General features: G+C 42.0%; 2 protein-coding genes across 2 annotated transcripts; both read right to left on the bottom strand.

Moving 5' to 3' along the window:
* Positions 1 to 655: 655 nt before the first annotated feature.
* si:dkeyp-84f3.5 (uncharacterized protein LOC334144 homolog) lies at positions 656 to 12,567 on the bottom strand. Its single transcript, XM_064946103.1, has 2 exons — positions 12,433 to 12,567; positions 656 to 4,524 (listed from the first exon to the last, which is right to left on the bottom strand). Exon 2 carries the CDS (start codon positions 4,422 to 4,424, stop codon positions 2,232 to 2,234), a length of 2,193 nt encoding a protein of 730 aa, XP_064802175.1. The 5' UTR covers positions 4,425 to 4,524; positions 12,433 to 12,567; the 3' UTR covers positions 656 to 2,231.
* Positions 12,568 to 22,237: 9,670 nt separating this feature from the next.
* On the bottom strand, positions 22,238 to 25,119 carry fpr1 (formyl peptide receptor 1). The gene is made up of 2 exons (XM_064946102.1): positions 24,979 to 25,119; positions 22,238 to 24,067 (listed from the first exon to the last, which is right to left on the bottom strand). Exon 2 carries the CDS (start codon positions 24,052 to 24,054, stop codon positions 22,909 to 22,911), a length of 1,146 nt encoding a protein of 381 aa, XP_064802174.1. The 5' UTR covers positions 24,055 to 24,067; positions 24,979 to 25,119; the 3' UTR covers positions 22,238 to 22,908.
* Positions 25,120 to 26,977: the final 1,858 nt, after the last annotated feature.

The following is a 26,977-nucleotide window of genomic DNA, read 5'->3' as shown; positions in this document are numbered from 1 at the left end:
CCTCCAGCATGACCGGTTTGGTGGTGGGTCAGTCATGGTGTGGGGTTGCATTTCTTTGGGGGGCCGCACAGCCCTCCATGTGCTCGCCAGAGGTAGCCTGACTGCCGTTAGGTACCGAGATGAGATCCTTAGACCCCTTGTGAGAACATATGCTGGTGCGGTTGGCCCTGGGTTCCTCCTAACGCAAGACAATGCTAGACCTCATGTGGCTGGAGTGTGTCAGCAGTTCCTGCAAGAGGAAGGTATTGATGCTATGGACTGGCCCGCCTGTTCCCCAGACCTGAATCCAATTGAGCACATCTGGGACATCATGTCTCGCTCCATCCACCAACGCCACGTTGCACCACAGACTGTCCAGGAGTTGGCGAATGCTTTAGTCCAGGTCTGGGAGGAGATCCCTCAGGAGACCATCCGCCACCTCATCAGGAGCATGCCCAGGCGTTGTAGGGAGGTCATACAGGCACGTGGAGGCCACACACACTACTGAGCCTCATTTTGACTTGTTTTAAGGACATTACATCAAAGTTGGATCAGCCTGTAGTGTGGTTTTCCACTTTCATTTTGAAAGTGACTCCAAATCCAGACCTCCATGGGTTGATAAATTTGATTTCCATTGATCATTTGTGTGATTTTGTTGTCAGCACATTCAACTATGTAAAGAAAAAAGTATTTAATAAGAATATTTCATTCATTCAGCTCTAGGATGTGTTATTTTAGTGTTCCCTTTATTTTTTTGAGCAGTGTATATAATTGATATAAACCATCATCCTATGGATCTTAGACATGGTGCTTCTCTAATAACTTGTGTAGGATGAACATTCCAGTGTGTAGGCAACAAAGCACTGGCAGAAAAATATCTAGCCTACCACGAGTTGGAAAGTCACAAAAATGACATTTCCATCATATCACATTCATCATTAGTTGAAAACCATGACTGATGGATCATTTAAAAAAGGTCAATCTTTGATTTCTAGGAAAAAATACATTTCTTTCAACTTTAATGGCATAAAAGTAACATTTAAAATCAGGGCCAATGCATTTGTTTGGAAGGCAGTAAAGGAAGCAACAGTACCATTTGAAAAGGCTAATTTACATCACAATGCTACGTGTGGCTTGCATTGGAATCACTGGACCTTGTCGTGTCCTAAGGAAAAACATGATCATGCGTTAACAGATCCGTGGCCACCCGGAGGACTGGCAGCAGAAATCAGAGGGCAGTGGTTCCCAATCTTTTTCAGTTACTGTACCACCAACTGAATTTTGCTCTGCCCAGACAACCCCTGAAGTACCCCCTTTTGTGCATTTTACAGTAGGCCTATGGTCTCATGAGTCTTCTCAAGTACCCCCTGTGGATAGGCTAAGTACTCCCAGAGGTCCTAGCACAGCTCATTGGGAACCACGGATCTAGATAACAGAACCAGTTTGTGAATTGAGAGACATGGCCACTATATAGTGAAAAGATGATACATGAGAAAGCCTTTCAAAATGATACCAACATTCCTGGGAACATCTCACCTTGACAGGTTTTCTGATCTTGAGAAAGACACCATGGATGTAAAGGCTTGGCAATTGCAAATAAATAATCTCTTAAATAGTCTAAGTGAAATCACAATGGAAATGCACATGTAAAAAAAACAAAAAAAACATTTATAATTACTTTACAAAATGGACAGTCATTGTTACCGCAGACCATCTTAACGGTTTGCATGGGTCCATGGGTCTTTTAGCAAATCGTGCTCGACTACTAGCTTCAATAATGAGCATATTAAGGAATTATTCCCATTGCATTTCCAGGGGTATTGTCAAAGGTTTAACTGAAGTAACCAAAACAATCTAAAACATTGATACAAAACTAACCTCAAAAACTTCAAATTGATTGTAGAAAAGACATTAAAAAATCTCAGTAATTCCCAGTTCTTAAGTCACCATCTCGATCTATGCAGTGCTACATCAATGTCATCCTACTCTGGTTCAGAATGAATGACCCACCCACCCCAAGAACCATACTGGTTGTCGTTCCTCAAGTCATTGTTAAAAAAATAATCATTTTTAAACACTTGTTAAACTGCTCCATCATCAAGGCAAGAATCCTAACATGAGACGTGCACGTAACTCGGACTTTCGTAAATCATGAATTGAGGTCTGCATAACAGTGCAACAATATGTGGTATGTGCATTGATCTCAAGTTAGGGTTCGGACCTCCAGATATAAATACCATGCATAGTTTCCATTAGCCAAGGTTATCGGACCCATGAGAACTCTGGTGCTTCAGAAACTTCTGCAAGGAGGAAAAAGTCTCTGTACACTCAGTGCATTCATACAGCACCTCTGCTGGACCAATCTTTTCACCATTCCCACCCTTGACATTGTCAATGTCCCCATGATCCACTAAATCCTTTACATTGTCTTGGTCAGAGTCCAGGTCTGGATTGGAGTCAGCAGTGGGAGATGCCCGTCCTTCCATGTCCATTTCCCCCCTTGACTGACTTGGGTGAATCTCAAGATGGCGTCCAAGAGCAGAAGAACTCCGGAAGCGACTTGGACAGTGAGGGCACTTAACCATTTCACTACCTGGTTCCCTTTTGTGGTACCGCAAATGCCGTTGGTACACACACAGCAGCCCAAACTTTTTCCCACATTGGTCACACTTGTAGTTCCTCCGTACCTTAGGAGCAGCGGACACTTCTCCAGTAAATGTGGTTTGCCGATCTTCACCATTGTCACTGTCCAATTCTGCAACAACACTGTCTAAAGACTTTTTGGGTTTTACTTTAGATGACACATTCTGTTCCAACACATCAGAATTCAATTGGGAACCACCATCTGGTTTAGAATGCAGTGCCAAGTACTTAAGACTTGGCTTCTTCTCTAATTCAGGTTTGTGATACATGGCTATATGCCTCCGGACATCACAGCGTTGTGGAAAATGTTTCCCACAGAGAACACAAGTGTGAAGAGTCCCCTTGTGGGATCTATTGTGCCGAGACAGACTACTTGAGTGACTGAATACACGGTGGCAGTGCTTGCATGGATGTAATTTTGTCCCAGAGCCTTTTTTATAAAGTGGGGGCCTTCCTCCCTTCCTTGCAGGTGCTTTTGTTACGACGCACTCAATGCGAGTATACCTTTGCCACTTTTTTACAACTCTTTGTGACTCTGAATCCTTATTTAACTTGTCAATTTCTTCCTGTGTTTGATGAGTAAGATGATGCTCCTTCAAGTCTGTTAACTGCTGGAAGCGATCTCCACACAAACCACAGCGGTATGGTCTGAAAGAGGATGGTGTTTTGGAATCAGATTTGCCATTGTGGGTCTTCACATCGACAGTTGCGTCACTGCTGTACTGTTTGTTCACATCGGTAGTAGGGGTGCCACTGCTGTACTGTTTGTTCACATCGGTAGTAGAGGTGCCGCTGCTGTACTGTTTGGTCACATCGGTAGTAGGGGTGCCGCTGCTGTACTGTTTGGTCACATCGGTAGTAGGGATGCCGCTGCTGTACTGTTTGGTCACATCGGTAGTCGGGGTGCCGCTGCTGTACTGTTTGGTCACATCGGTAGGGGTGCTGTCGCTGTACTCTATGGTATGTGATAGCTCATCTTTCTGAGACTGTTGCTCGATTTTGGAAGAAGAGTTCACAGATAATGGTTTGTCTTTGGAATGACTGAGTAAGTGGCTCTGCATGTCGGAGAGCCAGAAAAAACACAGATTACACTTCTTACAGGGATATGTTTTCTGTATTATGTTCTCTTGACTATTGTCTGACTTCCCCATTTGTTTGAACCCCAGCGATCCATGCTGCTCTTTTTGATGAGCATACAGGGTCTCTTGTTTCAGAAAGCGTTTTCCACACTGATCACAGCAGTAAAATATTTCATGGGCATGTTCTTGGAGATGTTCCCTTAGCCTCTCTTTATCTGTGAAGATCTTGCAACACAAGGTGCACTTAAAACCTTGCTCTAAATTCCGATACTGTTGATGGTGTTGTAAACTCAGCTGGTTGTTAAACCATTTTCCACATGTTTCGCATCGGTACTGTTTTAGAGGAGAGACACTGCGGCACTGGGAGTGAGATACTGTGTTAACACATAGATCAGTTTTGGCTGGCTTAGTTGTAAGTACAATGGACTTTGAATTCTGATAAGGTGAAGGAGTTGAAGATGGCTGCTTGACAGAAGGGTTGTTTGATGGTCCAGATCTGTCAACCACTATGAAAGTTCCATTTTCATGGAGAGCATACTCACGGGGAACTTGAAACCCATTGGGCAAACTGTCAAGGGAAAATGAATCGGTTCGTTCATAAGTCCTGAGTCGTTCATGAACAGTAATGTGTTTAACCAAGTCAAGGTAGCGCATGAAGCCATCCCCACATTCTGTGCAGATGAAGGCATCAACATCTGGTTCAGCAGAGCTTACGTAATCCATTAGGGTGTGTTCAATGATCAAAGTTAAATGTTAAACATGGTTAGTTCCATTCTTCATGAGCACCTTGTTTTGTAGAACTCTTCCTTTGTCTGGTCAACAACTGAAAGAGAAAAAATAAGTTACTACTTTACCAAACATATGGTGTAGGTGCTGGTCCTGACTAACTATAACAGTTTTTTTTACAACACCATGAGTAGGAACAAAAATGATTGGATGCTACAAAGCCTCTCCGATATCAGCTTTCAATTCTGTTAAAAAGGCTGACACATTTTCAAACAAATTAATTCAGTCTCATTCAAATTAGATGGAGACAATTGACACCTGTATTGTCCAGATACTAGCTCCTCCTATTATCAAAACGGCCTAAAAAAGAGCAGCCAAACAGTTACCTTGATCGAAACCTTACTTTGCTTCCAATACCCTCAGGTCAACCATTTTGAGAAGCTTTTGCCACACCCAGTAAGGGTTGATGAGTGATCAAGTTTTATGTGACAGTAACTATCAAACACATTTCAGAGATTGGTAGGAAATGGACATGCTAATGATTAAAATGATGCTCCTTTTTAACCCAGTCTGATGCAAAACATGAAAGTCCACTTTTTGTAGTAAAAAAAATGTCATCCAACTGGTTTCCCCATGACAAAAGTGAATGGTACGCGCACGTCAATCTTCTAAGCATTTAGACTTGTGCTTTACAGCGCCTTCAAGGCGGCTTTACAGTGAGGTATATGGGACACTTACAGCTTACACATATATTTAAAAAAAATCAGCAGGTCCATGACAACATTCGTGTCCCTTGGCAAATGTGCGCATCCATTTTGGCTGCATGTCACATCACTTCTATCGTTCACTTCCCGAGATGTTTCCATTAGAGGTCGACTGATTAATCAGAATGGCCCTCACGACGCCAGGACAGCGGAGTCAATCACCACCTTCCGGAGACACCTGAAACCCCACCTCTTCAAGGAATACCTAGGATAGGATAAAGTAATCCTTCTCACCCCCCTTAAATGATTTAGATGCACTATTGTAAAGTGGCTGTTCCACTGGATGTCAGAAGGTGAATTCACCAATTTGTAAGTCGCTCTGGATAAGAGCGTCTGCTAAATGACTTAAATGTAAATTAATTCGTATTTTTGGGCACCGTTTTAGCCCCAATTTTTTTTAGACCTTAGTCTTTATTTAACGAGGCAAGTCAGTTAAGAACACATTATTTTCAATGACGGCCTAGGAACAGTGGGTTAATTGCCTTGTTCAGGGGCAGAACGACAGATTTTCACCTTATCAGCTTGGGGGATCTAATCTTGCAACCTTACAGTTTACTGGTCCAATGCTATAACCATGTCTTTTTTTAAATCAATACACAGAAGTATACACATAAGTATATATTTTTTAAACCTGCATATTTAGCTAAAAGCAGGCCATATTAACCAGGTAAAATTATGTCAGACTCAGGGTATATGCAACAGTTTGGGCTGCCTGGCTCATTGCGAACTAATTTGCCAGAATTTTATGTAATTATGACATAACATTGAAGGTTGCGCAATGTAACAGCAATATTTAGACTTGGGGATGCCATCCGTTAGATAAAATACGGAACGGTTCCATATTTCACTGAAATAATAAACGTTTTGTTTTCGAAATTATAGTTTCCGGATTCAACCATATTAATGACCAAAGGCTCGTATTTCTGTGTGTTACTATGTTATAAGTCTATGATTTGACTGAGCGATGGTAGGCAGCAGCAGGCTCGTAAGCATTAATTCAAACAGCACTTTAGTGCGTTTTGCCAGCAGCTCTTTGCAAGCACAGCGCTGTTAATGGCTGGTGTATCTGATGAGAAATGGCTAGCTAGTTAGCGGGGTGGGCACGAATAGCGTTTCAAACGTCACTCGCTCCGGGACTTGGGAGTGGTTGTTCCCCTTGCTCTGCATGGGTAGCGCTGCTTCGAGGGTGGCTGTCGTCAATGTGTTCCTGGTTCGAGCCCAGGTAGGGATGAGGAGAGGGACGGAAGCTATACTGTTACACTGGCAATTCTAGTGCCTATAAGAACATCCAATAGTCAAAGGTATATGAAATACAAATGGTACAGAGAGAAAGTCCTATAAATAATATATTAACTACAACCTAAAACCTCTTACCTTGGAATATTGAAGTCTCATGTTAAAAGGAACCACCAACTTTCATATGTTCTCATGTTCTGAGCAAGGAACTTAAACGTTAGCTTTAACATGGCACATATTGCACTTTCACAACACTTTGTTTTTGCATTATTTAAACCAAATTGAACGTGTTTCATTTATTTTAGGCTAAATTGATTTTATTTATGCATTATATTAAGTTAAAATAAGTGTTCATTCAGTATTGTAATTGTCATTATTACAAATAAATAAATAAAAATGGGCTGATAATCGGTATCAGCTTTTTTTGGTCCTCCCATAATCAGTATCGGCGTTGAAAAATCATAATCGGTCGACCTCTAATTTTCATAGACCATCTCTCACACTACATAGCTAGCAGCTTGGTGCATGGCTGTTTTTTTTTTACCAAAAAATATATTTGTTACATTGTTAAAGTTCCACAAATGGCCTAGCTAAACTATTAGAGTGGAGCACAGCAACATGCGGTTTCCAGACATTAGGCTACGTTAAAATTGCTGGGTTTTATCGCATACAAGTACAATCATCTTAGCTTAGTACCCACTCTAGGAATAATGCAGATCATATTTTTATAGATGGAAGATGTTAGCAATGACAGATTACCAATGCATATACAGTAGCTACTCTGAAGAAAATGCAGCTTCCCATAGGCCTATTTGTGTCTGAGACATATCCAAATTAGCTAACCAACTAAATTTCATAACAATCACTTGACAAAAGTGGGGAGAACCATGGAGTACGTTTACATGCACACTAATAATTAGGGCGGTGACGATACCACTACTGCAATATTTTTTCCATGGCAAAAATGAAGACACGAAGCAGACCAAACTCTTTGGTCCTTTAAAAACCTGATGTGAAATATTGTGTGCTGTAGCTTGGAAAATAAATAAATGTGACTCAATGACAACATAATCATGCTTGTTTCCAACACTAGGGCTGATTTCCTAAAGAAATTAAATATGCTTTGTCTTTGTTTCCTTGCCACGTTACTAATGAGTATTGCGATACTGGTATCATCCCGGAACTACTAATAACTTCATTTTAAACTGATTATGGAATTTTGCCATAATCATGTAAACACTTTCCTCTGATTATCTTAAATCAGGGTAAGGTCCTAAGCAAAGCAAGCATAAACTGTTAAAACACCTAGTTCTTCATAGAATTTGACTTATTTTTACATGTAATTATTTATCCTGAAGAGGGAGCTCTTTACATAGGCTTATTTCATAACAATCGGAAATCTGTATTTTTAGGCACCGTTTTAGCCCCATTTTTTTTATACCTTTAGTCTTTATTTAAACACTTTTAACTAGTCTTAATGCATTACAGCAAGACTGGACAATATCACCCAACGCAACTAAACCTGTCAGAGAGGAGAGTGAACTACTGTGAACCTACTGTTACTGCATCTACGGTGAGTGCTGAATAGATAGAAGCTTGCCAGCTCAGTAAAGTGCCAAAAATGCACACCGGCCATATACTGTTACTTGAAGTGCCATGGAAGGGTGTTGAGTATCGTGACAAACAATGGATGTAAAGCAAGTGCCATTCTGAGAACGTTAAACTCTGGTAACCTCACAGACCTTTAGTGAAGCCCAGGAAAACTGGTGTGTTATACAGTGCATTCGGAAAGTATTCAGACCTTGACTTTTTCTACATTTTGTTACGTTACAGCCTTATTCAAAAATTTCTTACGTTACTTTCCCCACCCAATCTACACACAATACCCCCTAAATACAAAGCAAAAACAAGTTAAGAAATGTTGGCAAATGTATTCAAAATAAACTGAAATATCACATTTACGTAAGTATTCAGACCCTTTACTCAGTACTTTGTTGAAGCAGCTTTGGCAGCGTTTACAGCCTCGAGTCTTCTTGGGTATGATGCCTCAAGTGCGGCACACCGGTATTTGGGGATTTTTGCCTCAATCCTGACTAGTCTCCCAGTACCCGCTGCTGAAAAACATCCCCAAAACATGTTGCCGCCACCACCACCATGCTTCACCATAGGGATGATGCCAGGTTTCCTCCAGACGTGAGGCTTGGCATTCAGGCCAAATAGTTCAACCTTGGTTTCATCTGACCAGAAAATGTTGTTTCTCATGGTCTGAGAGTCCTTTAGGTGCCTTTATGCAAACTCCAAGAGGGCTGTCATGTGCCTTTTACTGAGGAGTGGCTTCCTTCTGGCCCCTCTACCATGAAGGTCTGATTGGTGGAGTGCTGCAGAGATGAGAGAACCTTCCAGAAGGACAACCATCTCCAAGAGGAACTCTGGAGCTCTCTCAGTGACCATCGGGTTCTTGGCCACCTCCAATCAAGTTGTAGAAACGTCAAGGATGATCAATGGAAACAGGATGCACTTGAGCTCAATTTTGAGCCTCATAGTAAAGGGTCTGAATTCTTATGTAAGGCATCCGTTTTGATTTTTTTTATAAATTTGCAAACATTTATAAAAACCTGTTTTTGCTTTGTGATTATGGGGTAGTGTGTAGATTTATATTTCATTTTTATCCATTTTAGAATAAGGTTGTAACTAGAGGTCGACCAATTAATCGGAATGGCCGATTCATTAGGGCCAATTTCAAGTTTTCATAACAATCGAAAACAGGTATTTTTGGATGCCGATTTTGAAGATATTTTTTTTTACAACTTTATTTAACTAGGCAAGTCAGTTAAAAACACGTTCTTATTTTCAATGACGGCCTAGGAACGGTGGGTTAACTGCCTTGTTCAGGGGCAGAACAACAGATTTTCTGCTCAGGGATTCAATCTTGCAACCTTACGGTTAACTAGTCCAACACTCTAACCACCTGCCTCACGAGGAGCCTGCCTGTTATGCGAATGCAATAAGAAGCCAAGGTAAGTTGCTAGATAGCATTAAACTTATCTTGTAAAAAAACATCTTAAATAACTAGTTATAACTACACATGTTTGATATTACAAATTTATCTAGCGTGTCCTACGTTGCATATAAATCGGTGCAGTGCGTATTCGAGAAAAAGGACTGTCGTTGCTCCAACGTGCACCTAACCATAAACATCAATGTCAATGTCTTAAAAAAAAAAATCAATACAGAGAAGTATACACAGAAGTATATATTTTTAAACCTGCATATTTAGCTAAAAGCAGGCCATATCAACCAGGTGAAATTGTGTCACTTCTCTTGCGTTCATTGCACACAGACTCAGGGTATATGCAACAGTTTGGGCTGCCTGGCTCATTGCGAACTAATTTGCCAGAATTTTACGTAATTACGACATAACATTGAAGGTTGTGCAATGTAACAGCAATATTTAGACTTGCCATCCGTTAGATATGGAACCGTTCCGTATTTTATTTCACTGAAATAATAAACGTTTTGTTTTCGAAATGATAGTTTCCGGATTCAACCATATTAATGACCTAAGGCTCGTATTTATGTGTGTTACTATGTTATAATTAAGTCTATGATTTGATAGAACAATCTGACTGAGCGATGGTAGGCACCAGCAGGCTCGTAAGCATTCATTCAAACAGCACTTTCGTGCATTTTGCCAGCAGCTCTTCGCAATGCTTCAAGCATTGCGCTGTTTATGACTTCAAGCCTATCAACTCCCGAGATTAGGCTGGTGTAACAAATGTGAAATGGCTAGCTAGTTAGCGGGGTGCGCACTAATAGCGTTTCAAACATCACTCGCTCAGACTTGGAGTAGTTGTTCCCCTTGCTCTGCATGGGTAACAAAACTTCGAAGGTGGCTGTTGTCTATGTGATCCTGGTTCGAGCCCAGGTAGCGGCAAGGAGAGGGATGGAAGCTATACTGTTACACTGGCAATATTAAAGTGCCTATAACAACATCCAATGGTCAAAGGTATATGAAATACAAATCGTAGAGAGAGAAATAAAAACTTCTTACCTGGGAATATTGAAGACTCATGTTAAAACGAACTACCATCTTTCATGTTCTCATATTCATATTCTTAGCAAGGAACTTAAACATTAGCTTTCTTACATGGCTTTCTTACTTTCTTCTCCAACACTTTGTTTTTGCATTTACTTAAACCAAATTGAACATGTTTCATTATTTATTTGAGGCTAAATTGATTTTATTGATGCATTATATTAAGTTAAAATAAGTGTTCATTCAATATTGTTGTAATTGTCATTATTACAAATAAATAAAACAAAATCGGCCGATTAATCAGTATAGGCTTTTTTTGGTCCTCCAATAATAGGTATCGCCATTGAAAAATCGTAATCGGTCGACCTCTAGTTGTAACGTAACAAAATATGGAAAAGGGAAGGGGTCTGAATACTTTCCGAATGCACTGTATTTCATCTTTGCGAAGGGTATTCCTCAAGCTCTGTCATTCAAATGTTTTCATAGGTACAAACGATATAGCATGTTACAAAGTAGCGTGTCGTAGCTAAGTTTTAATATATGGGCTGACACTTGTCAGAGACTGGTTCATATTCACGTTTCACCACCCCCATTTCCATGACGAGTGCTAGCCAGCTAACTAGCTGTGTGAGAGTACTTGACACTTCACTGAGGATTAGTGCCACCTGGTATCCTTGGGACATCCCTACGTTAAATCCTACCCATAACCCCTGACCTAACTCGAAACGTATCTGCTTATCTTAATCGGCGTACAGTCAAAATAGAAGTAAGCATGCACCAAATAAAACACTTGGTTTTCTGAGCAATCTTTCGATTTATTAGGACACGTAAACAGCTTACAATCGGCTTTCCGGCTGTGTATTTGATCCGAATCAAATAGGCTTTGCAAAAATGAACACTGTCACGCTGCTGGGACGTTTCTTTTTATTATCAATTTCTGCATTTATTTAAGTCCCATCAGGTAGCTGATTTCTAATGTGTCCATGTAAACATTTTTTTGCTGCAATCTCTGCCGTTTATCCTCCTTTCCCTTGACCCCCCCCCCAATTAAAGTTTCTGTTTTCTGGTGCTCCTAATTGTTGTGGTGCTTACATTAAATGTTCTTTCCTAAAAAATAATGAAATCCGCTTTCTGAGGTACCTTTGTAGAGCTGTTTTAAACACAATCATAGATTTTTTATTTTTATTTTTATTCTAGCTATAATATAAATGTTGGCAGATATATCGGTTATTGTGAACATTTACAAACTAAAAGCAGATCCAAACATCTCATATCGGTCAGGTTCTACCAAATAGCTAACTTTACAGTTCATGAGAACAGTTATGTAGAGTTTGTACAGTTATGAAAATTCAGTAACAGTTGAAAACGCTGATCATTTTTAAAATCATGTAATTTATCCATACTCAAAAATACACTAGAAGTGTCCATTTTGAATAAGTTGCGTAGCTACATGAACTGTATTCTTATCTAAACGGGGTTATCTAGCTAGCTAGATACATACATTTCACAACCCTGTATGCCCAGATATATTTTTGTATATATGAAATAAATTCACTAGATACCCATATGACAGTCTGGCCAATGGCCACATAGTCAGTTAGCGATTCTCTGCATGTGTAGAGCCAGAGTTAAAGCATCGTGACAGCTGTCTTGATACAAACAAAATGTCGGGCTGCAGCTCGCCTCCAACTCTACAAAAGTTGTTTAGCAAACTACGTTGTTAGAGAAAAAAAACTGTATTTAAACGAAATGCGAACATGTGTGAAATGCATTGAATCTGGCTTGTAAGGAGACCAGTTGACAACAGCAAGATGGCTAGTTCAATTCTTCGCTTTTGTTTGCGCAATGATGCCACCGCGACTACTACGTTAGCTAGCGTAGATTGCGCGAGGCCTATCTGACCGTCCATAAAGCTAGCTAGCAAGGTTAGGTATAACTCGTATCGGATCGAACTCTGGAATGTACTTACCACATTTCTAAAGTCCGATTAGGTTAGACTTTCTCTGCCCATTCTTTATATCGCTCCACTTATGTTACATTGTGAATCATGTTGTATCCACCCAGTTCCCCGCGAGTTAGCCCCATTTTTTTTCTATATAGTAATTATAAGAATCAGGGGAGGAGAAAGGGGCGGAGATCGGCTCGTCTTTTTTCTTTGGGATTAGGGCGGTCCGCAAACAAATATTATAGGTGAATGCCGCCACCTACTGTATTAGATGTGTATCACCCTTCTATTTTGTAGTATGAATGTATTATCTTTGTGAAAAATTGCCCTACAAACTAATCCTGTACTCATTAAAACCTCACCACTATTCCACTACATTGGCCCTATCTGATCCTACATGGGGGCCAGCAGCCTGGGAGGACAGGACACTATCGTTCAAAACATCTGTGACTCTTCTGCAGTAAAATCTTGTACACCTAAGTGCTTGTCAGCAGCTACCACCAGAACATCTATCCTCTGTAATTTACATTCCATTCCTGCGGTACAATTGACAACCATGGCCATTGTCACGAACCGGCTCAAAGCCCGTAACAAAAGGGAGACAACGTGGTGATAAGGCGTAACAAAATATATATTTATTAACTAAAGCAACTAAGGAAAATATACAATGGTGTGTGTAATCAGTAGTGTAAGTGAGGGTTTTGCATGCATGAATATGATAATGCAGGGTGTTGAAAAGATGCTAAAGCAAACAACTCAAAAACCACCAAGAAACACAACAAAATCCATAAAGGTGTCTGCATGGAGAGAGTCTCCTCCATGAATGGGGAAGTGGTGTATTTATCCTGGGAGACACCAGGTGTTTCCCATGTAGCTGACGACCCTCCCAACTCCGCCCACCGACATCCTAATAAGGAAACAGCAAAGAGAGAATACGGCAGACAGAGTGGGAGGGTCGTCACATTCCCCCCCATAAAACCGGGGACCAATAAGGGCTCTGGAACAACGACACAGCCCTCTGCATCCCAACTTGACACAGCTTCTGCGTCCCAAATTGATGAGGGGTTACATGTTCACTTACAATTTATCCCAGCCAACCTCCTCCCTAGACCTCAGCAACCTTCGGACAGGAAGCAACATTTAAGAGGAAAGAAAAAAAACAGGAGGGAGTAGACAGGACAGAGAGAACATGACAATACGAACAATGGTCAGTCACGTAAACATTTAGGAACAGGGCGCACGAGAGCGCATCAGCAATCACGTTTTCAGTCCCCCGGATGTGCTGCACAGCAAGATGGAATGATTATTTTTACAAACACCATTGCATTATCCTCTGGTTTGGACACATCATGGACCTCAAAAAAGTGAGGGGTTATGGTCGGTGTAGACCACAATAGGTACTACCCCCGACCCGACATACACATATGAAGTGTTGTAGGGCTCAAATGAGTGCTAGCGCTTCCTTTTCAATAACCGAATAGTTCAACTGATAATCGTTACACCTTTCAGAAAATAAACTAACAGGCCTCTCAACCCCAGACACATCTGCTTGCAGCAAAACTGCACCTGCCCCCACATGACTAGCATCCACCTGCAAGGTAAATGACAAATCCATGCGAGGAGCAGCCAGCACCGGAGTTGAGGTAAGCAACCTCTTTGCATCTTCAAAAGCATGTTGACAACGAGTAGACCAAACTTAAAGAGCCTTAGCTTTCAGCATATCTGTCAAAGGAGCGACCACAGTAGAGAAGTTATTACAAAAACTACGGTAATAACCAATCATGCCCAAGAAACGCATCAGTTCCTTTTTAGTAGTTGGTGGTGGAAAAGCATCAATAGCCACCACTTTAGCCTGAACAGGACGCACTTCACCCTGACCAACCACTTTCCCAAGGTATGTAACGGTCGCCTGAGCAAACTCACATTTAGCCAGATTGTATGTTAGGCGACCCCGCAGCCAGACGTTCGAACAAGGCTTGAATACGGGAAAGATGTTCAAGTATCTGCATATATCACTACATCATCCAAATAAACAGTGCACCCGGTCAGACCGGCGACAACCCTGTTCATAAGTCGCTGAAAAGTGGCAGGTGCATTTCGCAGACCGAAACTCATAACCGAATACGAGTACAGACCAAAGGGTGTAATAAAGGCAAAGATTTCACGTGCCCAAGTCGTCAGTGGCACCTGCCAATAGCCTTTTCACAGGTCAAATTTGCTCAAACTTAGCTGCACTGATTTGGTCAACACAGTCCTCCATCCGAGGAAGAGGAAAAGAATCTGGCTTTGTGACACGGTTTACCTTACGGTAGTCCGTACAAAATCGGTTTGTTCCATCCGGTTTACTGACCAAGATACAAGGAGAAGCCCAACTGGAGAAAGAAGGCTCTGCTATCTTACTCTCCAGCATGTACCTGACCTCAGCATCCAGACAACGTAGTTTCTCTGAAGAAACTCTATAGAACCGCTGACAAATGGAGTCAGCATCTCCAATGTCAATATCATGTTCTATTAAGGTTGTATGTGTAGGTGTATCAGAAAACAAACCTGGAAATCTCTGAATCAGACCAACCACCTCTTTCCACCCATCAACAGGTAGGTGAGTGAGAAGACTGTCTAAAATATCCAGTGTTTCTGAATTGTTCAATCTACCCTGCAATATACAATCGTCAGGACCAGGAACATCTTCCTCCTCATGCCCAGATCTAGCACGACAAGAACCTAAGGAAACAACGGTATCAGCCAAAAGAACAGGTTTACCGTCCTCTGTGGACTTCCACTGTTCAGTCTCAGAGGAACGTGCATAATAGGGTTTTAACAGATTTACATGGCACAGCTGGTGTGCTTTCCTCCGTTCTGGAGTGGCAACTAGATAATTTTACTCAGTGTACTGGCGCACCACTGTATATGGACCTTGAAACCACACACATACGACAACAGGGACTGAGGAGGCTCGGGAGACTTCCAGTCATCCTGGAGAACAGATAAAAGTCCAAGCACCCTATGTCCAAACACAAGGTCATTTGGACTGAAACCCGTGCTCTCCTGTGAAACCAAGGCAACCCCTCCTCCCAATCCTTATCCATCTCAGTACAATAAGCTCTCAAAGACTTAAGTGTTTGATGGAAACGTTCCAGTGCTCCTTGACTTTGCGCGTGATAGGTGCTAGACAAATTGTGTTTAATATGGAGCTGTTGCAGAACCTGACTAAACAGATGAGGTGAAATTAGATCCCTGATCACTCTGAATGAACTTAGGGAATCCAAACAATGAGAGAAACTGAGTCAAAGCTTTAACACAGACTTAATCGTGATAGATCGGAGAGGATAGGCAGCAGGAAACCTAGTGGTCTGACACAGTGAACAGGTAACTGCTACCGTTTCCAGAACGAGGCAGAGGACCCACACAGTCAATCAGATACTCAAAAGGTTTGGCTGAGTACAGGAATAGGAAACAAGGGTACCTGCTTAATAGCATGATTAGGCTTACCAGTTAATTGACAGGTGTGACAAGTTGATAAAATCAGAAACATCCCTCTTTAATCTACGCCAAAAGAAATGTCTTAATATGCGATTGAAGGTTTTCCTCACCCCCATATGTCCAGCAACATCGCTGTGAGAAGTTTCCAACACCAACTCACGAAGCTTAACTGGTACAACAACCTGACTAATTGCCTCCCCCAAAAAACAACTATCATGAGACACCCACTTCTCATCAGGACATCCTCTTGGAGAAAATAGCCATGGGCGACATCTCCCAACTGTTCTACAGGCACAATTTGGTCACGCAACTCCTCTAACGTGGAGTCATCCCGTTGCGCATTGATTAGATCTGAGCGGGTTACAGATAACGGGACAGGGAAAACAGTGACACTTTGTATTATTATCATTAGTCGGCACAGTGACAATTCGCCACGGCTCATAGAACGTGTCACTGCACACGCAGAGAACACATCTGGGAAACTCTGTACACTCATCAGGAATCCCAACAAATGACGGCTTGGTGGAAACCACTAGAGATGGAAACACGACAAGCCATACACGCTCACCAGCCAAGTTATTCCCAAGGATAACGTCGATACCTTCAGTAGGCAACAAAGGACGCACCCCCACAACAACTTCACCCTTCACCAATCCACAATCCAAAATCAGTTTATGCAATGGAACTGACAGAGTGTTCAAACCTATTCCCCTAATTAGAACACTATTCCCCGAATCAGTCTCAGCAGAAAAGAGTAACAGACTCCAACACAAATGATTCAGAGGCACCTGTGTCTCTCAGGATCTTCACTGGCACTACATCTTTACTTCCTGACAGACACTAAAGCTTCCGTAATAAAGGTCAATAGTCTGGATCAATAGGGACTTTCACATTCTCCTGGGCCTGAGGAAATGAGTCATGAGTGAACTGATGTGGAACAGGTGCAGCTAACGCGGTAGGCTTAGATTTAGCGTAAGCACCCTTTGACCTGAGAAGTGGACATTTGTTTTTCCAATGACCTGAACCTTGACAGTAATGACACTCCTGCCCAAAGTCAGCTTTTCCATGGGAGTCAGGATCAACCCTAGTTGAATAGAACTCTCCCCGTGAACCAAAGTATCTCGGTGAGCGAAGCCCAAATCTATCCGAACGCCCCCACCCTTTCCAAATACGGGGCTCTGCAAAGACACTTTTGTGAGTCAACACATACTCGGCTGCCAAAACGCAGCTTCAGCGACATTCTTTACTTTCTGTTCGTTAATATACGTGGCAATACTATCAGGAATTGTGTCCTTTAAATTGCTCTAACATAATCAGATCACACATCCCTTGGAAAGTCACAACTGCAGAGGCGGAACACCAGCAATTAAACTGTAAAGATAATTGTCGCGAAAACTCAACGAGTCTGCTCATCATCCCTTTTTAAAGTTCTAAATCGTTGGCAGTAAGCCTCAGGGACCAATTCATAAATCTGTAACACAGCGGTTTTAACTTGATCATAATTGGCACTGTCGGCTACACTAAGAGCTGAATATGCTTCCTGCACTTTACCAGTCAGCACACACTGCAACATTAAAGTGCGGTCAGAATCAGGCCAACTCCTAGCATCAGCAACACGCTCAAACAACGAAAAGAATGTCTCGTGGTCCCTTTCATTAAACTGAGGCAATAACCGTAAGTTCCCAACAATATCAAATGTCTCTGGGGCACAACCAAAAGAAGAACTACCCCTAGGTAAATCTGGGTCACCTTCCCAGAACAAACTCCCCTGAGATCTTTCCTTCCCTAACCAACTCTATACATTCTTGTTGCAACTTGATTTTAGCACGCTCCATATCTTGTTTAAATGCCAATTCCTCTTCAAACTTTACACGATCATGCTCTAGCTTCTCACGATCATGCTCTAGCTTCTCACGATCATGCTCTAGCTTCTCACGATCATGCTCTAGCTTCTCACGATCATGCTCTAGCTTCTCACGATCATGCTCTCGATCATGCTGCTGATCATGCTCTCTTTTATGCTGCTGATCATGCTCTCTTTTCTGCTGCTGATCATGCTCTCTTTTCTCACGTTCATGCTCTAGCTGTAACAGAAGCAGTTCTTTCTGCTGTTCAAAAAGAAGGCTACTAGGACTAACTGATGGAATGGCCATTGTAACGTTATGGGGAGACGACAAGTCCTCAGCAGAGGCTGGCCCAGTGGTAACTTCAAGAATACCACTCTCCATCAGATTGGCCTTCAATATCAACCTAATAGAATTCTTTAAACATTTATCACTAATTTCAACCTTGTAGTGTTCAGCGATCTTCAACAGTTGTTCTTTAGTACCTAAATCTAACAATTCCTCTGATGGAAAGCGAATGAACTCATCTACATAAGACGCCATAGTCACAAAAAAGCTCACTCTTCACCTCTGCTGAGCACACCAGACCACAACCCGAGAATTGACAATCACCCTGAGCACCACAGGAGAGAGATGAGATACGGAGCTTCCCCAAAACCTACAATAACTAAACCCTAGTCTTTGTGCAGATTTGCGGTGGGAAATTATGCACTGTAGCCCGCTGGCAAGGAAATAGAACTCCCCAGCATGCTGGCAAATTCCACCAAGCCACAGATGTGCCCCCGAGAACTGCTCAGTCCACAGACACCACACAAAAATAACATTAACCATGCCCAACATAATCCAAAAAATGAAACATGTCGCTAAGCCAATCAGGGGAAAAAGGCTATACCTCCAGGTAGCAAGTTCCACTACCCTACCCAAATCTCCCACCGAGGTACACAGCCGATTACTCACCTCAGACTGACGTCCCAACAGAAAGTAGAACAAACGTTTCCAGGCTAGGCAGGGCCTGGAAACAAACCATTATACTCTCTCCAACGCAGCACACCACCAATACTAAGCCTATCAAACTAAAACAAAATATGCAAACCAAACACGTACCTCGACGGTCTCCCAAACCAATAGTTCAAAGATCCCGGATGAGCCCACACTTGTCACGAACCGGCTCAAAGCCCGTAACAAAAGGGAGACAACGTGGAGATAAGGTGTAACAAAATATATATTTATTAACTAAAGCAACTAAGGAAAATATACAATGATGTGTGTAATCAGTAGTGTAAGTGAGTGTTTTGCATGCATGAATGTGATAATGCAGGGTGTTGAAAAGATGCTAAAGCAAACAACTCAAAACCCACCCAGAAACACAACAAAAATCCATAAAGGTGTCTGCATGGAGTCTCCTCCATGAATGGGGAAGTGGTGTATTAATCCTGGGAGACACCGGGCCCAGGTGTTTCCCATGTAGCTGACGACCCTCCCAACTCCGACCACCGACATCCTAATAAGGAAACAACAAAGAGAGAATACGGCAGAGAGAGTGGGAGGGTCCTCACACCATGAATGCCCAAACAAATCTACCTTACTGAAGCACATGTAATTCCTATCACTCTATTGGCCTCAGCCTACTCACATGGATCCTTCTTCCTCTATTACTCTCTTCACAGCCTCAGCATACAACACCTGCACTACTCTGATGCTGGCAAGCTCAAACTGCCTTTCTCTCACCGGGCACCTCTGATCTCCAGCACCATTGATACCTCTACAGTTTACACACACAACTTTTTCCACCGATACTACAGATTCCTTTGTCTCATGTCCTCCTGCACACTTCGCACATCGAGGAATCTCCCTCCTACACACTGCTGCCACATGACCATAAGCTTGACACCTAAAACACCGTAATGGATTTAGGACAAAAGCTAACACGGGATAACTGACACATCCAACCTCTGCATCAAAACTCAGAAGTACAGACAGTGTCTTCTTTGTTTCACCACGTTATCCACCGGGTTTGCGTCGCACCAAACAAGTCTTCAACTCCAGTTGATCCACTTAATACTTAACGCCACTCCAGTTATCACTCTTTTTAACGGCACCCTGTTCCAGAGACGGAAACAAGTCACAGTTCTTGTACCCAGTCGTGTAGTGCGGATCGCACACTCCATCTGGAAGGCAGAAACGCGAAAAATGTGCACGATTCCACTGTGAGTCACTTAAACCGACCCAACATTCCCCAACCTCTTTACCACCCAACCTGACACCACATATTGATCTGCTAGAAGGCAAGGATCCATTCTCTCCAAAAATATCACTCCCACTGGGCCAGAATCTTCTTTGTCATAATCACGATGAGGATCAAACTCTACGCTCTTCACCGCACCTGCCACCGCAGTTAATTAATCCTCACACTGGTCAGATTCAATTTCCTTCTGTAGCTCTTCCAAAAGTTCTGTGTGATCCACCTTTCCATGTTCATTCAAAACATGTTCCACTTTTCTCCTTTTTTCCCTGACCGCCATATTCTCCTTCATCAGATCTTCCAGAAGGCTTTTGTGCTTGTCCCCATTCCAAATGTACTTATAATACACTACTGTATATATACAAAAGTCTGTGGACACCCCTTGAAATGAGTAGATTCTGCTATTTCAGCTACACCCGTTGCTGGCAAGTATATTAAATCGAGCACACTATCATGCAATCTCAATAGACAAACATTGGCAGTAGAATGGCCTTAGTGACTTTCAACATGGCACAATCATAGTATGCCACCTTTCCAACAAGTAAGTTTGTCAAATTTCTGCCCCTGTTAACTGTAAGTGCTGTTATTGTGAAGTTGAAACGTCTAGGAGCAACAACGGCTTAGCTGCGAAGTGGTAGGCCAAACAATCTCACAGAACGGGACTGCTGAGTGCTGAAGTGTAACGTGTAAACATTGTCTGTCCTCAGTTAAACACTCACTACAGACTTCTAAACTGCCTCTGGAAGCAACATCAGCACAAGAACTGTTTGTCGGGAGCTTCATTAAATGTGTTTCCATGGCCGACAATCTGCACACAAGCCTAATATCACCATGCGCAATGCCAAGCGTCGGCTGGAGTTGTGTAAAGCTCGCCACCATTGGACTCTGGAGCAGTAGCAACGCGTTCTCTGCAGTGATGAATAGCTCTTCCCCATATGGCAGTCCAATGGACAAATCTGGGCTGCCAGGAGAACGCTACCTGCCCGAAAAGATAGTGCCAACTGTAAATTTTGGTGGTGGAGAAATAATGGTCTGGGGCTGTTTTTCATAGTTTGGGCTAGGCCCCTTAGTTCCAGTGAAGGGAAATCTTAATGCTACAGCATATAATGACATTTTAGATGATTCTGTGCTTCCAACTTTGTGGCAACAGTTTGGGGAAGGCCCTTTCCTGTTTCAGCATAACAATACCCCCGTGCACAAAGCAAGGTCCATACAGAAATGGTTTGTCGAAGTCGGTGTGGAAGAACAAAGACTGTCCGGCACAGAGCCCTGACCTCAACCACTTCAAACACCTTTGGGATGATTTGGAAGCCAGGCCTAATCCCCAACATCAGTGCCCAATTTAACTAATGCTCTTGTGGCTGAAAGGAAAAAAGTCCCTGCAGCAATGTTTCAACATCTAGTGGAAAGCCTTCCCAGATGAGTGGAGGCTGTTATAGCAGTAAAGGGGAGACCAACTCCAAAATAATGTCCATGATTTTGGAATGAGATGTTCGACGAGCAGGTGTCCAGATACTTTTGTAGTATATGTTCCACTTTTCTAAATGTTTTCCTGTCCGCCATCTTAACCCCACCTCATGACCACTCCATAAGCTATTATTTCACCAGTCTGTCTTGTAGACTCGTACACTGTGGCTGGGCTGACCACTATTCTTGTGATACATTGTTGCCAAAATATCAGTTATAGCCTTAACTCTACTGAAGAAGAAATATAGCTAGGTTGACTGAAGTTATAAAAACAGGCTACCTTGAAGGACACCATCATATCTTGCCTGTAGCAAGTTGAACTTCTACAAATGTGAAAGGATTAAAGAGTTGATCATGTCAAGTTAAATTCAGTTATGATTAAGGTGTTGATGATGTGGTGGTGGTGATGATGATGATGATCATCATCATGAAAACATGTACTGTTCTAAAGCTGCAAATGCATGAAGTTCAATTGGCCTAGAAATGGTTCAAGGTTTAACCCCAGTTGAAATGAGAGGGGGAATCAAATTGTTAATTGCTTCCTCCATCATTGATCTAATACCATTGGACAGGTCAAAGAAATACAGTATGAATTGATATACAATCTGTAAATTAAAAAACATGTCAGGGATAATCCTAAATAGATAGGGAGGGATTTTTGACACAAGGCGGGGGATTTATTTTCAAAATTACATTTCCATTTAATCTAACTGTGACAGAGCTTTGCTGCCACCATGTGGCAGAGACGGTCATGCCTTCAGGAGATTTCTGGAAAACAGAAATTAATAAGTAGTCATCTATTCAACCATTTAATAACATCATACATACATAAAAATGTATACAAATACAAACATATACATCAAAGTATTAAGGAAAAACAACATTCCTTCAATAATAAACTATACAAGTTTAAACCACAGATAATAGTCACCTTGTTAAATATTAGCCAATTTTTTTACAAAAACAAGCATGTACAAAAAGTGGCTTTGAACGAAAAGACAGACCATTTATATATTCAGCTTGAACAATGACATGTGTGTATCATACAAATTATTCTGATCTTATCCAGTATTCTCTATTAACAGTCTACCCCACTTTCAACATTCTCATTAGTAACTGTATTGCTCATACAAAAACAGTGCTGAAATGTGTTCACAGACCCCATCATTTTCTGAGTCACAAAAGATTATTGAAATCAAACTTTTTGATTTGAATTCAGTCCTGGAGATTTACCTTGTTAAAACTGAGTACATGCTCAGCGTTCAAATTCTTAAATCCTGCCTTAAACTTTCCCTTAAACTAAGTGTCAAGCTGTTTGAAAACATTATTGAATTACCTTGATGACAAGGTCCTTCTAATGTTGGTATTTCCTTTGCTTTAAAGGATGTCAATCATGTTATCGTAAAGCCAAAGTCAAATTTCCAGATTATGTGGTCAATAACGTTTTTCTCATTATAATATAAGACTCTATACCTCAGCATCAGAATAGGACTTCTCCTTGCTACGGCTTGTGAGTCCAGAGTTTGTGTAGGTGTGGTTGGACCTTGACACTTCCTCGGTGAAGGCACTCTCCAGAACCGTCAGAATGGACTTACGCAGCTTCTCCTTGAAGTCCTGGCCCATGAACACGTACAGCAGGGGGTTCAGACAGCTGTTGAGGAAGGCCAGGCTGGTGGCTATGGGGACCCCGATGGTGGTGACGTGGTCTAACGTGTAGCTGAACTCAGCCGCCGCGTTGTTCACCATCTCGATCAGGGCCATGATGTGGTAGGGGGCCCAGCACAGGAAGAAAGCTGTGATGACGGCGGCGATGATCTTGAATGGCCGCCCGGAGTGGCTGGCCAGGTTGCGGTTCCTCTTGAGCCGGTGGATGATGATGGCGTAGCAAGTGACGATGATGGCGAAGGGCACCACGAAGCCCAGCAGGAAGCGGGTTACGATCATGGCCTGATGGCGGAACACTCGCAGCTCTGCCACCTCCTTTGTGTCATAGTCATCGGAGAAAGCAAAGTTGTTGAAGCAGTTGAGGATTTCTTCGTTCTTGTAGGACGCCCCGATGTCCCGGAAGACAAAGTAGGGGGAGCTGAGGACCAGGGCCCACAGCCAGACACCCAGACTGATACAGGATGCCTTGCGTATGTTCCGATGGTTCTGGGCCCAGACAGGGCGCACAACGGACACACACCTGTCCATGCTGATGACCACCAGGATGTAGACGCTGGCGAACATGTTGAGGAAGCTGATCGTGGAGTTGAGCTTGCACATGAACTTGCCGAAGGGCCAGTGAAAGTCCATGGCTGTGTAGGTCACGCTCAGAGGCAGGAACGCTGTGAAAAGGAAGTCGGCCACAGCCAGGTTGAGGAACCACACCGTGTTGACCGTCTTCTTCATCTTAAATCCCGTCACCCAGATGACAAGTCCATTTCCCAGAACCCCCAGCACAAAGGCCAGGCAGTAAACGATGAGGGACATGATGTTGAGGGACTGCCGGAGCTCTGCGTGCTCGTCAGGGTAGTCCTCATAGTCATCTGTCGAGTTGCCTGGCGAGGAGTCGTTGTGAGACAGCTCTGTCCAGATCTCAGGATACAAAGGAGTTGTGGTTAAGGCCATCATTGTGTTTGAGAACCTGAGAGGGTAAAGGAAAAAATGTTTACTTTTCAGAGAAGATGACAGTTTGATAATATGCAGTAAATTCATTATGTGCAAAGTTGTCTAATCTGCATAAACCATTTAATATTTTCATATTTAGTATGTTGTCCTATTCTTAGGATATATGACCTTCACCACTCTTCAGGCATGCTGCCTTGCTGTTCTTATTTACATCCCCTAGAGTTCACTGACACACTTCAAATGTGCTGAGAATCATGAATTTAGCAACAAATGTGTTAATTAAGGTATATCTCCTTAACTTGCCCTCACAAGCCACAAAGATAGAACATTTTGGAAACACCAAGATCATTATAAAACTGGAGAATGTGCACTCTATAATTCGTTTTTTGGAGGGAGTAATTAAGGAAAAGGATTTGTTCAGAGTTTCACAGTACAGTTGCCTATCTTGTATACTATGGAATATAACTATGGAATATAACTATGGAATGAGGAAGGAAGGTTTTTCATATAGAATGAAAAAGAAAATGTAATTCAGTTGATATTTCTCATCTAGTTGGATAATGAGTAATATGCCTATAAAATGCACTGCTTAAGTTACCTATTTATCATGTACGAGTCATTTATTGATTTAGTATTGCTTATTAAAATTTGTTAGGAATTATGGATTCATTCAGTTATTTTTATTACAAATGATTAATAAGTTAATGTTAGCCTCAACTGGTATATCATGACCATACGACATAAGCTACACATACAAATGATATGAATGTAACTGTTGCTCGGGTTGGCTATTTATTTTAAGTTTTTAAAACGGATGGTACAGAATTTCTACTGTTTTATTCGTTCATCAACTGTTGACGTAGAAGCCTACAAATACCAATGTAATATGATTACTCCAATGAATGATGAAAAATGTTATAGACATACCTTGCATAACGTGTATATTCCAATCAGAACAGGCGAACGGAGTTGTCTCTTCAGCTTGAAGGACGTTGTCTGGAACGAAACCGGTATGACTACACTGATGTAGTCTGGAGCGCAGACTGTGTAGTATCTTGAAGTGTGACGTCAGTTCTTCATATGTTCAGCTGGAAGACACAGTTGTAACAGGCACTTCACATGAGATGCTTTTCATTGGAAAATATCTACATTCTGTGCAAGAAACACACAATTCAACACGTAACAAATATACATTTTTAAACCATGTTTGTTGGCTAAGTGTTTGTTTGTAGTACAACGCATTGCTTACCCACAATGACAAAATTAATTGAAATGTTATGATACAGGCATCAAGCTATATAGCCTAACTACACAGTTCTCAAAATTAGAATAATTCTGAATCAATGGAATTTCTACCTAGCAGCGACAGTGGTGTCCACGTTTAAAAACCGTGCGTATCATTTTCTCATTATGGAGAAGACTAGTGACGCTATACGACAGTCATCACCGCCACAACTTGTATGACATTCATGATGACTCGTCAACGTTGATAGATGCCGCGTGCTATCACATGCTATTCGGAACCAGGGAACTCTGAAAAGTCTGATTCGTTGAACACTGCACGTGTATAACTACAACTGTATAGCAAGTCGTACGTTTCAAAGTGTCCTAGTTCCGAATAGCACATGAACGCAGCGCAAAAGCAAGGAACATCTGTTTTTCCCTGTGGTGGAGGAGAGGTAGCACAATGTGATTTGGAATCTGTAACAGAGGAAGTTCTGCCATTTCCTTTGAGGGTAGAAATGGTCTTTATATAGCTAAGTGACTATGCTGCAATATTTCCTCATTAACTACAATCTATCCACTTATTATGGTTGAAAGCCAAATCAGTGTTTGTATGGGTACATTGAAACTTGAATAGCCTAATGGGAGTATCCATAGATTTGTTGGTGATTTTAAGCATAGTTTGTAGAGATGTTTTAGGTTGCAATTAGTCCTATCAACAATATATACTGAGTATACCAAACATTAGGAACACATTCCTAATATTGAGTTGCATAAATTGTCGGGGCATGGACACTACAAGGTGTTGAAAGCGTTCCACAGGGATGCTGGCCCATGTTGACTCCAATGCTTCCCACAGTTGTCAAGGTGGCTGGATGTCCTTTGGGTGGTGGACCATTCTTGATACACAGGAAACTGTTGAATGTGAAAACCCAGTAGCGTTGTAGTTCTTGACACAAACCAGTGTGCCTACCATTCCCCATTCAAAAGCACTTCAATATTTTGACTTGCCCATTCATCCTCTGAGTGGCACACATACACAGTCCATGTCTCAATTGTTTCAAGGCTTAAAATAGGTTTTTTGTTTGTTTTTACCTGTCTCCTCCCCTTCACCTACACTGATTGAAGTGGATTTAACAAGTGGCATCAATAAGGGATCATAGCTTTTTCATAGCCTGAATTCACCTGGTCAGTTTATGTCATGGAAAGAGCAGGTGTTCTTAATGTTTTGTACACTCAGTGTAGCTCTATGTGAGTGAATAAGCCTATGTCCTGTTGCTGCCTGGCCAGGTGTCCAGGAATAATGTCATGCATCTTGATGCATAAGCCTGTTACCATTTATGTGGTTTTGTATGGCAATGACAACAGTATTTAGAATAGATGGCTAAAGCCCTACAGACCTTGAGCCAGACTACCTATAAAGGCCACCAACTTCTAAACCCATCCCTGAAAAGGGTGCCTGTGGCCTGCATGACTGTAATGGGTTTCGCTCTTTGTGGGGTGAGCTCATGTTTGCTTGAGGTTCAGTGTAATAACTCTGTGTTGACTGTTTGAATCAACATCTGGACATATACATGTGTTTATGTCCCTCTCTGCACTGCCGAGCATGTGACAAGCAACTCACAGCATCTGTCAGTAATTTGGTGTGCCCACCACAGCTCTCTCAAATGGCAGGTTACTCCCTCCATTGCTGTGTCCACTG

Source organism: Oncorhynchus masou, chromosome 29 (genome assembly GCF_036934945.1).
Source record: "Oncorhynchus masou masou isolate Uvic2021 chromosome 29, UVic_Omas_1.1, whole genome shotgun sequence".
NCBI lineage: Eukaryota > Metazoa > Chordata > Actinopteri > Salmoniformes > Salmonidae > Oncorhynchus > Oncorhynchus masou.
This window is presented reverse-complemented; position numbering and strand designations above follow the sequence as displayed.